Below are 16,220 nucleotides of genomic sequence, written 5' to 3'. Positions count from 1 at the left end.
AACGTTAGCAAAAAGCACACACCCACAGCAGTGAACAGTAACTGCTGGTGGGCCAGATAGCCGATTCAGGCTTAAAGAGGGTATGTTGGGTACGTTAGTACATTGTTGACAGCTATTTTGCTTTTGTTTATAGTTGTGGCATTTAACAGAAATGTTTATTTATGTTCTTATTAGACTGAAAGAGCTAAGAGAGCAAGTGGAACATAGCAAAATGGCCGCTTACAAATGGGATGAACGAGACGGCACTGATGCTATGCGCTCTGATGTTGGTAGTAATGCAGTATTTGTAGGGGAGGGGTTATGTTTAAGATGGTTCCAGCGTGTCTTGAAACAGGCTTTTAGGGCCACCCAAAAAATTCAGATTAATGTATTATTTCATCGATGAATAAATCAAATTAAAAAGAGGTTAATAAAAAACATAATGACCCCTATGGTCCTCCGTAACCAAGCTCTAAATGTTACTTTTTTTCTCTTGGCAAAATCATCTTAAGTAGCTGTGGAAACTTGAGAAACAATTTGAAGTGGCTGTTGATCAGATGGTAAGTGGAAGGCTTATTACAGGCCAAGGTGCAATGTGACCAAAATGAAATACATGTTAAATACATGCCAGGGTCAGGCTGGCATGTGTCGTGGTGTTCTGTTGCCAACCACAGTCCTGCTGCAGTGAATTCATACAGACTCTGTTCCCCGTAGTCGACAGTACGTCCATCTTAGCTGAATATAATCAAGATGATTATGGATTCTCCACCCTGGCCGGGATCATCATAGCTGTCACTGGAATCTGTTAAATGGCTTCTATGAAGGTAGGATATGCTTATAAGGTTTTGGTTTATATTTGTCCAGGACTGCTTGTGCAACTAAATCTTTTCCAGCATGCTTTGCCATATCAGAATAGTAACAGAGATATTCTATACTATTACTGACAAGTTCGGCTTCACATAGGGGTAAGTGCCAGGGTTATACACTCTTCCTAATATTCCTTCAGAGGCAAAAAGCCTACCATGCTATAATTGTCAGCAGGGATAACGACACCTGATATTTCAACCCGAGACAAAGTAAACAAATGATGCAAGTATGATAAACAAGCAGCAATATTAAGTTAGGAGATTAAATTTACTGCTGGCCCAGTCAGTTCCAGCGAGATGAGAAAAGTCTGCGGGTTTTGCAGTCGCTGCCGGCGTCAGGGCAGAGGGCACGGTGAGTGCATGACATGGCGTTAGTCATTCCAGGCAGGTGCCATCGCTGGTGTAACACTACACTAATCCAAGGCTGATCAGCAGTGGAAACAGTAAAAACTGACCCAAGACAAACTGGGGCACCTGCCTGCGCTCGTACCGCTAATGTGAGACCCCGATGAAGATACTTTGATTTCATGCCTACTCTTTTCCCCCCGGATCTCATTATGAGAAGGTCATCAGGAGGCCATCATTGCTGAGAGGCTAAGCATAGATGAGTCTAAGAACCTCGGAGATACATAGAAGAGAACATGAGACTGGAATTTAAAAACATTCTTATAAGACAAGTGGAAATCCTTGCATCCATCAATTCAAATCCAGCTGTAGATTTTAAACCAGTGTAAGTGTGCTATTAATGTTTGTTGTGTAGTGCTGTGTTGTTTGTGGTTGTATGGTGGCTGACAAGGGAAAACGTGCTAATGAAAACATTTTCAGTTGGAGAAACACGTTGCAGCTTCAGAAAGGATGCCAATTAAAAAGCACACACAAAATAAATAGAATGGAAACATCCTGCAGAACCGTCAAAGTCAAAACTAGCATTGCTGCCTCGCAGTTGTGTTCCTCTACACATCAGTTAATGTCTGTGAAAACATGGATGCTTCACGCACATCTTACACGCACAGAAGATTTATACAACCAGCACAGCTTCAAGGTGGGCACTCAAGAGTAGAGTCACCAATTCAGTATCTGACCAAATGTCTCCCCTTCTGTTCCTGAGATATGATGTTGGGTGATGGCCAGAGAAGTGTTTTTGCAGAATATTACGATGTCACAGTAAAACTGACCTTCGACCTTTGGGAAAAAATATTGTTATCACTTCTTCATTTTATCCTATTTGTGGACATTTGTGTGAAATTTTGTCATAGTTAGCATATGAATTCTTGAGATTTGTCCAAAAACACAGGTCACAGTGACCTTGACCTTTGACCACCAAATTCTAATAAGCTCATCAAGTCCAAGTAGATGTTTGTGCCTACTTTTAATACCCTTGAGGTGTTCTTTAAATATTGGGTTCACGAGAATGACATGGATGTAAGGTCACAGTGGCCTTGACCTTTGACTGCCAGAATCTGGTTTATCCTTGAGTCCAGGTGGACGTTTGTGCCAAATTTGAAAAAAAAAAGGGCGTTTTTGAGATATTGCGTTCACTAGAATGGGACGGACGGACAACATGACAACATAATGCCTCGAGCTATGACTATCGCCGGCGCAGAGGCATAAAAACATAGAGCAGTATCTTCTATAATATTGTAAAAGACTTAGAAAAGGAATATGTAGTGTTTTATGTCACCTCTTTACTCCACTTTTCTTCCTGCTTCAAAAGCACCCACTCTCTTGTGTGGTCTCTCGCTTGGGTTGATAATCAAGCTGTCGTACTTAAGGCTTCCCCTACAGGCCTGGGGCCAGTTGCACAAAACACCCTAAGTTAAGATTTTCTTAAAGTCCTTGTTAAGATTTCCTCAAAATAAAATCCGTTGCACAAAACATCCTTAAGTCTTCTCCTTAAGGTTTCCTTAAAATGTTGACTTAAGTGTTCATGGTTTTCTCCTTGTCTTGGTCTTATACTTAAGGAATCCCTAGACCGTTGCACAAAAGACCTTAGCAACCAAAGCAAGATAAAAAAAAAAACTAACTTAAGGTACCTCTAACTCTATCATACAATTTTGATTTTACACTTAAGATTTGACCAAATTAATTTTCATCAATCATTTTCTGTTTTCAGGTATTTGGGGATCAAATTTACTCATGTGTATGTGCTTTCTATGATTGTTTTCCTCCAGAGGTATAATCTTTTCCTCCTCTGACCAATATGGTTTCCTTGTCTTTTTTTCTTCTGCCATTTTTTCACTACCTAAATACAAGCCAACTTTCTGAGACGAGTCTCCATGGAAACTTTTACTGCTGTAAAATCTCATTTAAGGCAGTCAACGAGTTCGCATTTTTCCTTTTCCATTTAAGGGACGAGGAAATCTTTTAAGGGATTCTGTGCAACTGTGTACATCCCTCAGCTAAGGAGAAATTAAGTGTCATACTTAAGGAGATTTGTGCAACCAGTCCTTGGAAAACGCCCATTGTGCTGACTAGATATGCAGTGTGCTCCTGTAGCATTTGTTTTGGGGGTTTGTGTGTTTTTCACTTGGCATAATTTCTATATTTGCAGTGTGTTTGCTGTTAATGTATTTGTTTTGGCTTTCTGCAGCATGTTTTTTATTTGCAGCACGCTTCAGTTGTTGTATCTGTTCTCAGTTTTTGTATGTGTTACTGAACCGACATCATTTTTGAAGTTATAGCACGTTTCTCCTACTGGAAATGTTTTAGGTCGTTGTAGCGCGTTTGCCTTTGTCTGCCGCCATATGCAAGAGTGTAAAAACATCAGAAACGAGCAAAATGTAGTTTAACAAGGCATAACATCTTTATTGTTATACACATAACTTCATCTCCAAAGACTTTGCACAAATCAGTGGGGTAACATGAACCTTGAGATATCAAAAGTCTCCCGCAGTTCCGCGTTATATCCTAAAATACTCAAACAAGTACATCTGCCTTTCACATCCCCAAATGGTACATACAGTACAACCAATTAGAAATAAAGTACTTTTTTTTTCCACTGTCAAACATTATCATATGTGCATTACATTACCAATTACAAACAAGTTATATTCATTGTCAAAATACAGGTGTGCAAATTGTTAGAAAAATACCAACTCATACCAGATTCTGGATTGTGCTCTGTAAAAATCCTTACAAATAGTATATAATAATCTATATATAAATGACTCCGACATGCAATGTTGCATTTCAAAAAATATCCCAGAAACAGGCTGCTCTGTTAAACCCTCCGAAACTCCAGTCTTCACCACGCTCGTGTGAAGACAGTTAAAACAAGAAAAGAGGGTGTAGCAAAGAAAGGGTGAAAAAAATCATTATTTAATGCATCACATTTGTAATATAACAATGTTTTAGAATAATTTAGTGTCTTGGTCTGCTTTTATTCCACATTTTGAATACATTTTAATAATTATGTGGACAGTTTGCAAACATCTAACTGGCTGAAGCGTCCTCCAAATGTCATGTGCTGCTCTTTGTGTAACACACATTATCGTCAAGTTGAACTTCAAAACTGAATTGCAGCAAAGAAAACCTAGCTGTATTAAAGCCCTTTTTATGATGACCAATGTTCACAAACACATCAGTTGTACAATGAATAAATAATTAACCTTGGTAGTGATGACAGTAAATGTCAACCATATAAATAACCACTTTTTTTAAAATCAAAGAAACTCATGCCATACCTGCAACGAAGACTACTAACAGCTACGATGAGGCAAGTTAAAAGCATGATTCAGATGATGACAACAGTCAGAGTATCCCCCCCCCCCCACGACAAAGTTAAGACAAGGATGGCATCTCTTCCCCTCCCCCCCCTTTCCTCATCTTTTTCTGAGGTAAACAGTAGTACTGTTAAAGACTTTTAAAGGCATCTCTCCTTCTCCCTGGTGCCACATTCCCCATGGCCTCAACCTGAATAAATTCACCTCCCACTGTCCACAAGACTGTCTTGATCCAGTCTCACAAGCACGCAAGCACTGCCGGGCATAGAGGAGCAGCTGCGTGAACTGCGTCTTTGCATTTTTAGTGGTATACTGAAACATTGAAAGCAAAGAATAGAACGAAGGAATTCAAGCAAAATGGTTCATTGACGTGTGCAATGAAGTTATTTTCCTTCTGGTTTCATAAATAACATAAGACATTTATTACTTCACTCTCACGGAGCTAGGTAGCTTTCAAAGTGTGAACCTCTTTCCTGAACAGCGGCTGTCAAGCGCCGCCCTCTCTCAAAACCCGTCTATTCAAACTATGAGAGTCTGACAAAAATAAATGGAACATAGGATTTTTATAATGGTACAACCCCCCATTTTTTTGGCAAAATATACTATAAGCTTTTCCTCTGAAAAAATAAAACATATTGCACTTTCAGTAACATGAATGTGTAATGTCAAATTACAACGCAATTGTTAGAAATGAGTAAAATTTCAAAATAAAAGGGAAAACAAATGTGTTTACTCATTTTGAGAGGAGAAGAATCTTTCAACTACAAGCGTTATGACTGCAGGTAACCAACATTCAGAGAACAACGATGAACAAAGAAAAGCTACGATAAAACAGAAAACAAACAAAAACAAAATGTTAAACTGTACCATGCAGGGGGAGTGTTTCAAAGCAGTGTATCCTGGGTTACAATGGACGGAGCTCGAGAAAGCTGCGGTGATGGTTGGGTAAACAGAGTAAGACTGGCTAGTGACCGTGCTAGCACTGACTGCTGGCAACGGCCGTGCCCAGTTTCCTGTTGCAAGAGTGGTGTGAACCCCAGAAAACGCTCCGAACACCCGAGCACGCTCCCGCTGCGACTGTCCTCCCCCCCTCTCCCCGGCCGCCGGGCTCACATCTCCCCATCAAAACGTCAGATGGCAAAATAGAAAGGCAGCTGTTTGCTCCCGTCATCTAAAAGTGCATCTCCACACTCTTCCAGCAAAGTCCGTCAGCCCACCGCTATCTCTGCCAAAGCAGTGGGCTACAGAGACCAGTGCTTGGATCAGCACACGTGTGGGTTTCAATTACTTCTTTTTTCAGACTGTGTATGTTTGGTTGCATTTTTAAACTTTTTTTTTTTTTTTTAACTCACTAGACACGACATTTCACCTCAGCTTTCACAAAAGCCAAAGGAGTGCTAATTCACAGGGCTGGCCATAAAGAAGGCCCATGACAGGTTGGTGGTGGTGATGCCTTCCTCCTGATTCTCTTCGGTGTCACGCTGATTCCTAAACACCTACGGCCGCCCCCGTGTCTCTCTGGCGCCATTTTCATTTTTCAAGGCCGGCGATGCAACTGTACCGGTTGCCATGGTTTTACTGCAACATAAAACAGTTTGTTGGGATTTAATTGGCTGCTTGTCACATTTCAGACACACATTGTAGCACACCAGATGCACAAGGCATGAGTAAAAAAAGGGCAGATTCATCTTTAGAAATACATGAATTCATCTGCTCCTTATTCGTGTTTTGTTGATGAATAAAAGTGTCCAGGAAAATTAATGAACTCACCTGAGAAACAGCATCATCATGTCAGAAAATGGACAAATATAATTGCAAGGCCAATATTCAACAGCATTACCATAGCAACAAGGATCGAGTTAGGACCCTGCAAAAAATGACATTATGATAAAGATCAGATATCACATAATAATCCACAGCAATCAAATCATACGTCCTGCCTTTATTCACATGACAAGGTTATTCAGAACCATTTAAATAGATAGAAGTAAGAAATATTAAAGGAACAGTTGTACATCATGGAGACTATGAGCTAACTGATACCAGTCTCATGTCTGTATGGTTGATATGAAACTATGGCTTGCAGCTGGTTAGCTTAGCTTACACAAAAACCGGAAACAGGGGCAAACAGCGAGCCTGTTTCTGTCCATAGGTTACGAAATCTGCCTACTGGCACCTGTACAGCTCACAAATACCTATTTTCCACCAAAATTAGTGCATATGCGAAGGTTTTTAAATGTGGGGAACCTGCTGGAAAAAGGCTATAAACTCCTTGCCCATTGCCTGTGGAGACAAACATGCCTTCCTGCTTTTTTTTACTGGTGTGTCACGTTCAGTATAACGACCGCACTGGAAAACAGGGTTAGTAGCCAACAGAAAGCAGCATGGAGGCCATGGAAAATGTTATGGTGTCTCTCTTTTAAACTGGATGCTGACTACGATTTTCAAGTGCTGCCTGGACAGAGACGGACAGAATTTCTTTTTCCATTACCACTTTTGGCTGTACCGAGTCAAACCATGCTGCGGCGATTTGTCTTTCCATTACCAGTTTAGACGTGTTGAGCAGGGGCGATTGCTCTGAGACAACAAGGGAGGCTGAACTTCCCCTAAAATTTCATAGAAGAAATGGTCAAATATGCGCTATTGAATTTACAATAAAATAAGAATTTACATTGTATTAAACGTGCGTTGGGATGCGTTTAACATCATGACTATGATGGTCAAACGTCAGCTGTTTATCACCAGTTTTCACCTCCCTGTCATACATTCTCGTGTCAGCACGGTGGATGTGGAGCCTCCAAGCATTCCTTTGAGACAGCGCTGAGCAGGTTTTTTTCATGCAGCAAAGCGAGACGGTCATTGGATAAATGCGACAAAATCGTCACTGTAAGGGAGGCTCAGCTTCCTTGGGACCTAATGGAGCAGTAGGCGGGAGAGGACGCTTGGTGTATGCATGATGATTGGAGGAATTGTCTAAAAGGCTGAACCCCTTTGTGATTGACAGCGGTTTGGAAATACACAACGGCATCGTCACATTTCGAACTCAGCCCCATGTGGATATTTGCGAGTGGAGTCTTCTGACAGAGTGCAGTCCGGAGTTCCTTATTTCCATAAGCCATATAGCTCATTTTCACCATTTTAGACACAGTTCAGGTGTTTAAACCCATCTGAAAATCTTTGAGGTGTGTTTTGCTGTGGTTCTATGGCATGGGTGTGGCTGAAAAATGGCTTCAATTAAATGTTCCTTTTATAAGTTACTGCCTCGCTACAATATGACAAATTTTATGATGTAAACTTAAAGTGAGCTTCCCCTGTTTGAAAGACCAGCAGCTGCCAATGGTGTTGAGCCACGCCAAGCCGTGCCCGAGATGGACCATCTTTGAAGCAGGGCCAAAGCGCACCTGACCGCCTCCAAGCTGGTAGCAGTGACATCTTGCCAACTACAGCAAACACCTCCTGTCCACCTGAAACAAGCCTGTGTGTTGCAAGTCTCAACTCTCGTCTGTCTGTGCAGGACACCAGGGAGAAAGACGTTTTTAAAGTCTTTGTGTGTTCAGCTCTCAATACTTTTGCAGCTGGTTTGGAGTTTAGTTTCTGCGTCCTGTTTTTACTTTAGATATGTTTTATTTTACTGTTTCATGTTCGCTTTCAGCTGTATGGAGTCTCGTTAAGTTACTGCTGATGAAAACCCAACATTTCCTTATTGTGCTGCTTCAAAATAAAAGCTTTTACATAACAAAATAGTGGTGGACTTTTATTGTGAAAAATCTATAGGAAACTAAATGTGTTTATCACGAAATTAGAGGAACTTTATTAGTGGCTTTTCATTAATAAAAACAAGTCTGCTAATACCGAAGGGAGGAAGAGTAAAAGTAGAAACCCCCACAGTGAGATATTGATGAAGAGCTGCAGACAACAGGCTCTTACTGCACCTCTGCAAACAGCTCACCTCCAACAGGTAAACTTCTTTACCTGCCCTGCCGAGTGATGGAAAAACACTTGCGATGGATCCACCTGTAGCTTTTAAACGTCATCACTCATAACAATCTGCCATCAGTTAAAGACACACCTTCAAACGGGTAGCCCTGTTGTAACAGAAACGCTAATCTCTGCGGTGCTGGGCTGACGGCTAAGTCAAACCAAACCAAGCCAAGCCAGCACATGAGTATGGAAAAAGGGTATTTGAGACAGGACATAATTGCATCGCGCTTACAAGGGGGCAAAAAAAAGTAACCACCCAGGTGTCAAGTTTCCATCACTGTCGATTGAAGTCGGAGCCAACAAATATCCATGACTGAAGACAAAAGCCAGATGTTGGTGGGTGTTAGTGGCTTAATTAACATGCTATGTCACACCAGAGGAATTTCAAGGAAGTTACTAGTCCCGATCCTCACTTCTCCAAAATGCTGATTGTCATTTTTCTACTTCAGAGATTTTATGGATTAAATAAAGAAGGTATAGCATGTTAATTAGTGATCTTAGATTGACAGAGACAGATTTTGTCAGTCACCAGTTTGTCCCTGTTTCCAGTCTTTGTGCTAAGCTAACTGGCTGCTGGCTCCAGCTTTAAGACATAAGAGTAGAATCAATCTTCTCATCTAACGCTACACAAGAAAGCAAACATGTATATTTCCCAAAATGTCAAATTATTCCTTTAAATATACCTTTTCCTATCCCACCACTGATACTTACTGTTTCTTCCATGTTTTCTGCAATCTCCATACTGGCTTTCTTTGTGTCTGCGAGGCTCTTTGGCTTTAGGGAATCCTGCTTCCTGAGTTTCGGGTCGCCCTTGCTGTCCCGTATGGAGGCTGGTTTAGCAGGGGGGATACTATACGATTTAGGGGGTTGTGGGGGCATACGTGCCAGGTCCAGGATACTAGGCTCTTCTTCTATATCCTCCTGAGGGTCCGGGGGTGGACGGACCCTAGTAGGGGCTTTTACGTAGTAACTGTGGTACTCGCTGTGGAGCTCGCCATTTACTGGAACTGCAGGGGGCTGCGCAGGAGGGGGGGCAGATTCTGTGGTGGGCTGCTGACTTTTAGCAGGTTTAGGTGGAGCCTCGAGGTGCATATGAGGACCTTTGGGGCCGTCGGTGACGGCCGGCCTCTCTTCTTTACTGGTCTTTCTACTAGACCGCTCATCCTTACTGGTTTTATGACTTGACTTCTCTTCTTTGCTTATCTTGCGGGAAGGTTTTTCCTCTTTGCTGATTTTGCGGCTGGTGCTGTTGGCGAGCTGACCCTTCTTCTTGCTGGAGTGAGGCGAGGGGGGAGGCGTGGCTACAGGACTGGTCGCAGGGGAGCGGGGAGGAGTGGTACCTTTGCGGTAGAAGTGGGGAGAATCTCTTGGGGAGTCGTCCTTCTTTTCAACAGGGACCTCTTTAATCTCCACAGGCTCCTTCAATGGTTGCTTTACATAGTCAGGCCCTGTGGAAGTAAGAAAGGGAACACACGTTAACAGGCTGATATTACTGTCTTTCAAAGGCTGTGGCAAGGCTAATTTTCTTACTAGTACAAAGGTAGTGGTATCAAGTGAAACTAGATGACTGAAGGCAAGCTTGGTATCAACCATGCTGGCATAGCTTGTTGGGAGGGGGCTGAATAATGCTCCAAAGATAAGTCAAATTTGAGGAGGGAAACACTGCACAGCCACTATCGAAGGGGTCCCTTGAGCTTGATGTTATATCTTGTTAGCTTAAGAGGTGCTGGTGGGTAGATTTTGTTACCTTTGGGCTCAGCCAATCTAGCTGTTTCCAGTCTTTGTGCTAAGCTAACCAGACACTGGCTTTAGTGTTACTGGTATCAATTTTCTTGTCTAAAAGTGCTTTCACACCTGTTTGGTCCAGTTCAGTCAAACTCTAGTTCGTTTGCCCTCTAAGTGCGGTTCATTTGGGCAGGTGTGAACACAGCAATCGCACCAAAACATCCGCGCTGAGACCTTCTTGAAAAGGTGGCCTCAGTCCGGTTACAAACAAACTCTGGTGCGGTTTGTTTGTGGTGAGAACGTGTTCCGATCTCGATCTGAACCAACTGCAGTCACATGACACATTGTTTGGGTTAAACATGAGCATGTTACAGTCCTGGAGGATTATTAATGTGCACCTCCTCCTGTACTGCCTTAATATGCACATTCAGCACATCCAATGCATCAAAACATTGTTTTCTAGTTGGAGCCGCGCCTCGTTTTCAAACTGTATGGTTTGACTAAAATGAACAATGACAGCAATATAGTCCACGATGAGCAGCGCTAAAATCAACCTGCGTAGTTGTCCCTCCATTGTGACATTAGAAAGTGTCACATTTATCTTGCAAGTGTACTCTTCTTCAACGTTTTGTTTACTTCCTGGATTTTTCCCTCATGGAAATTCTGACCAATCAAGAGCAGCTTTCTCGTGCAAGGCATTTGATCTGGTCCGCTTGTAAATGCCAATGTGAGAATATGAACCAACTCTAGGCAATTATGCAGCTTTGTGACAAAATTAGTCCCTGATTGAAACCAAAGCAAGACAACTCTAGGTCTGAAAGCACCCTAACTCTCAGCGAAAAAGTGAATAATCATTCTTATTATTCTTCAAAGGATTTGTGAGTGTAACTTTCTAACGTTTTGGGTTCTCAGAGATTGCCAGGGTTTTACCTCTCTTTTCAACAATGACACAGGCGATCCAACCAAACCCTGAACAAAAACACAAATGTTAGTCTTAAATTTCTGCCGCAGCCACCGTCCAAAATGCCAGATTAGGAGAAAAGAACACCCTTAATTTGCTCCCCATCCTGCCTGACTGCAGAGTTCCACCGCAAGCTCAATTTAAATCAGAGCTAGCCCTAAGCACAGTTGAACTTTCAATTAAAATATTCATGAATCAACATTATATATGCAATCATCACTGGGGGGAGACAGGGGAGAATAGACAGATTAATGCAGGGTCACGAACACCATTTCACAAAGGAAGCCTCCTCTGCAGGCTCATCTTTATCATCAGCCATTCTCTTTTATCAGTGTGTTGTTTTCCTGGAAAGGCCCTTGTCACATCAATTCTCAGCATCCCACCAACACGGCTGCACAGATAAAGAGGGCCGACCTTAAGGTGCAGCGATGCCTCTTTTTTGTCTGGGGAAGCTCGTACTGTTGGCTACTTCCTTTCAGCTGTTTATGGACTGAGGTCCTGGGTTAGTGGACCCAGATAGTGTAATGATACTGTAAGTGCGCACTCCTCTTTTAACTATATGTTTTGAATTGCCACTATAAACGTTGCATCCTCTAATGTGTGGACTAAAGCTCTTAAATCTGAATATAAATGCCTTTTTATATGTGAGAAAAATGACACTTTATTTGTCCCTTTGTTCCGTGCTGAATTAATATTTATTAGAGACATCGGGCTCTTTGTTAGCCTGTGTTTTTTTTCACTTCGCCTAAATTAGATGGTGTCAGAGTGACTAAGAGAGGGACAATGCTGCTTTGTGTGAAGTACATCAGATGGTATGAGCAGAGAAGGATCCTCCGCATCCCGTATAGCCAATTTGAAATAAAGAGACATAAATCCAGAAAGAACATACAATTGATTAAATATTTTTCACCCTCACCAGATAATACATACTGAGGCAGTGTCAGGTGATGTAATTCATGTTTGTGCGTTCAGTTATTGTGTTTAAAAATGGGTTAATCTCAGAGATCAATCAAAAGGATTTACCAGACGCCTCTTATATGCATGCCACTTATTAAGTTTGCACACTGTAATTCAATGGAAAAATAGTTCCTATTGATTTAGATTTGACCCTCATACCCTCTAGGAGCAATTGTGCAAACATCAGATCCAGAAGGGAACATGTGTATCCAATCCCGCATCAGCGCAGAACCTTTTGGGCCTCAGTACTCATAAGCCCAAAGTATTTTTCGGCTGCGTGGCATTCCTAATTTGTTTCATCACTGCCACAACCAATAAGACCCACTACAAAGAGACTGAGGGGACATTTGGACATCTGTGGGGCTTAATGTATCCTCTGAGCTTAATTTCACACCATAACTCAATAAGAGTTAGAGCTTCGTGGGCGGGTCTGGGCAGTTTCACTGTTTGGGGACGGATTCCTGTGAGGGGTTCCAGGCATTTTCTGAATGGTTATCAACACTAAAATGACCCCCAGCCGCACGCTCACGACACTGCGCATCAAAAATGACTTCCACTACACTACACAACATGCTTTTTTTTGTGTGTTTCAACCCTAGAAAGCTGCCAAAGAATTTTCGTGAATTTTTTCTTTGATTAATCTAATTACTCGTAGATGTTTTGCAGATACTTGAGCATGTGTAGATCTTGTTGTGATGAGCGGGGGAAGATTTATTAGATGTACTCTACCAAGGAATCCCGCCAGGTCAGCTGGAACATGTACTGGGACTCAATTACCCAAATGGCCGTGGTGTTTCTTTCATCTGAACATTGATCAGCTGGGCTGAGTCCGCAGCCTTCCAAAGAGGGTCATTAAAATGGGCCATAGCGTTAGTCATGACCAAGACAAGAATACTCAACACAAACCAAAATAAGCACAAATGAATTACGGCATTAAGAGGATTTTTTCCCCCTTGAAATTCAAGATACGTGCATTTTATTTTTTTCCCCAATACTGTGTCTTTTTATCCATCATTGTCTCTTTGAGGTTATTCGAATACAAGCGTTTGTTTAAGCTGTGTTTGCCAGTTCTCTTCATGTTAATCCACAGCACATTTTCTGCTCCAGTGCACTCTTGGCAAAACACACGCGCTGACACACACACACACACACACACACACGGCCATATACTCTCACAAAACACAACAGATCGGCTGTTTAAGACCCAGCCTAACCCCTGCTGACCTTAATATGAGATGAAAAGCAGTAGCAAGAGCGTAGCTTCAGCTTCAGCGTACATGCATGGATGTGTGTGTATATATACAGTCGGGGGCGAAAGAGCATGGTGTGTGCCGTTATCACATCTGTTGCCACCGTGCATCACTTTGGCTCAACGGAGGGTTCAAGTACGGGGATGGTAGCATATAATCTAGTGTGATAAAGTCCAGAGTTGAAAGGGCGTTCAGCAACTTTAGCCTATGAGGAAATGTTTATTTTTACCATCTAAAGCTTGTTTTTCATGACAGTCAAACACTGGCAAAAGGCTGTTGCTGCTATATGAATTGTGACAGGTTGCTGCCTTGCCTTTACATCATTGTCAGATGCACAGAGCAGTCAACAGGTACATAAATACACATTTCCTAGAGAGTGTTTCATTGTATATGTCAAATATAATAGCATGTCTTCCAAGTGAGTGGCAGTGACAGGTATTTTTCTGGTGTGTGTTCTTTGTTTTTGATGCGTTTGGAAATATCTTATTCTATTCAAAACCCAGTATAACATTGCATATTATATACGTATTAGTCTGTTCTGTGGGTTGTGATCTCAGCATGTTCTCTACGCTGTTATATTTAATATTCATGACTCAGTTTGTAGCTTTTTAGATTTTCTTTCTTCCTCCCACTCACACTAGCAGATGGGCAGGGGGAGCTGTCATTGTTCAGCCAGATTACTTCCACTACTGTTACAGTACATGGGGTGCGTTTCCATGCACAACAGTATCCTGATTACGATCAGGTTTTTGGAGTTGTGTGTTGCACATGTAAACATCATACTCTGGTACTCACATGACCCGAAACTTGGATACTGTTAAAATAATATATACAAGGATATGAATAATCGGGTTTCTTATGCTTCCTGTAGACATACTGGACAAGATCGAAACCAGGATAAAGCCCAAAACTGGCAAACTAATGAGCACGTCATATGCACTCATACATGCAAATAAAGTATGCCCCTTTGTCTGTGGCTACTGGCTGAGTATAATTACTCTCACATGAACTGACATGTGACTGACAGAGACAGAGCATGCTGAGAGACGCAGCAGGAAAAGAGACAAATGCAAACTTTATGTTGTACTGCAGCAACAACTAACGATTGTTTTCACTGTCCAGAAATCATTTTCCTCATTAATCGATTAGTTGTTGGGTTTATAAAATGTCAAGAAATGGTGAAAAATGTCGACCAGTGTTTCTTAAAGTCAAGAGGACGTCCTCTAAATTTGTCCACAACCTCAAAGATATTCAGTTTACTGTCATAGATGAGTGAAGACACCCGAAATATTCACATCTAAGAAGCTAGAATCAGAGAATTTAAAGTTTATTTCTTAAAAATATTACTCAAACTGATTAATCGATTACCAAATTAATGATTGACAACTAATCAATTAATCGTAACAGCTCTATATTTTACAGATCTTAATTCATCCCCATTGTGGGAACCATTTTTCAAACAAATGCTTGACATGTTTCTTGGAAGTTTCTGATCCTTAAAAAGTTTTTCAAATTTGTTTGGAGAAGAATCTCAAAATAATTAATATGCTGTATCCTTGAAAGTTATAAAAAAAAGTTGCTGCATAACTTTGAACTTCATCTGAACTACTGTCTTGAAACTTACTCCTCGACACCTGCTGCCATGAATATAAAGCAGCACCTGCTCATGTCTGGTTCTCAGCCCTGACAGGTCCAGTCTTTTATGGCTCCACCTGGTTCAAGTGTACCTTGACTGGGTCAAACAGGGCGGAGCGGGTTCCCTGCTGGGCCCCCCACCCTCCGACCCCCCTCCAGCGACCGGCTGAAGGAAGCGACAGCTGCTCTGCGTCAGCCCTGGAGAGGGGGCGAGAGCGGGGCCCGAGCTCCTCTCAGTGCATAAGGATTTCAGCTATGTCTCCATTAGACCCCAGTGAGCACACATCGGCACCAAATATAGCCCAATTAACGTCACGACACAGGCCACGCCCACAGCTAACCCTCGCTGCTCCCCCTCCAGGGTACTGTGTGTGAACCAATCATAAAGGTCAGGGTCCTATTCCCTGTGACCCTCTCTTCCCTTTTGAAGTACACACTCCCAATCTGGGTGATAATCTGCTATGAGTCTGAAATGCCAATTACAAACAACAAGGGGTTTAGACCTCTGGTCGTTACCCTAGAGGACTTATTAGAAGCTGTGGGATGGGGGTAAGTGAGAATATCTCCACTGCAGAGGTAGACAATGAGGAAGCAAAGACGATTCATTTGGGAAAATCACACAAGTTACGTCTAGGTACTCAGATTGAGTCGCTTTGTCGCACTAAGGAAAGACAAAGCGACACATAAAAGGCTGGAATCTACAGCAACTTGGAATATTTTAACACAGCACATTTTGTCTTTGAAGCCAAAAACAGTGGTGGTCGTTTTGCCAGGAAGCTGCAAATAGGGGAAACTGTTTGCACTCATAACCTGCCAAAGGATAAACCAGCAACAAACCTTTAAGTAGGCCGTTCTAGATTCCACAAACTTCTGGAAGAAACCAGCTTGTGTAAAAAATTTTAAGGACAAAGACAAAATGATTGTATGGAAAACAGGGTTTAGCTATTTGCAGGTGGCGGTCTGGCTTACCAGACACGCTTACGTAACCGTATGTTTAAATGCTGCGGCTCAGATGTCGCCGCGCGCTGCACATTATAATGACATCGCCCGCTTTCTCATTCATGATCTGACTTATAAGGCAAGGACACTCTCCGCGCTGACTTGTGAACCCCGGAGATCACCCGGCCTGCCAAGCATGATCGCC

General features: G+C 42.1%; 1 protein-coding gene across 1 annotated transcript in view; it reads right to left on the bottom strand.

Annotated features, from left to right (window-relative positions):
- Nucleotides 1-3,629: 3,629 nt before the first annotated feature.
- jph1a (junctophilin 1a) overlaps nucleotides 3,630-16,220 on the bottom strand; it is a 47,166-nt gene continuing 34,575 nt past the window's right edge. The window contains exons 5-7 of the mRNA XM_050057024.1: nucleotides 9,260-9,996; nucleotides 6,338-6,434; nucleotides 3,630-6,145 (exon numbers count right to left, since the gene is read on the bottom strand). Of these exons, the coding sequence (XP_049912981.1) occupies nucleotides 6,354-6,434; nucleotides 9,260-9,996 (818 nt within the window). The 3' untranslated portion in view covers nucleotides 3,630-6,145; nucleotides 6,338-6,353. The remainder of the gene's footprint in view (nucleotides 6,146-6,337; nucleotides 6,435-9,259; nucleotides 9,997-16,220) is intronic.

Source organism: Epinephelus moara, chromosome 11 (genome assembly GCF_006386435.1).
Source record: "Epinephelus moara isolate mb chromosome 11, YSFRI_EMoa_1.0, whole genome shotgun sequence".
In the NCBI taxonomy this organism is placed as follows: domain Eukaryota; kingdom Metazoa; phylum Chordata; class Actinopteri; order Perciformes; family Serranidae; genus Epinephelus; species Epinephelus moara.
The sequence above is the reverse complement of the archived record's forward strand: the minus strand, read 5'-3'. Positions and strand labels throughout refer to the sequence as shown.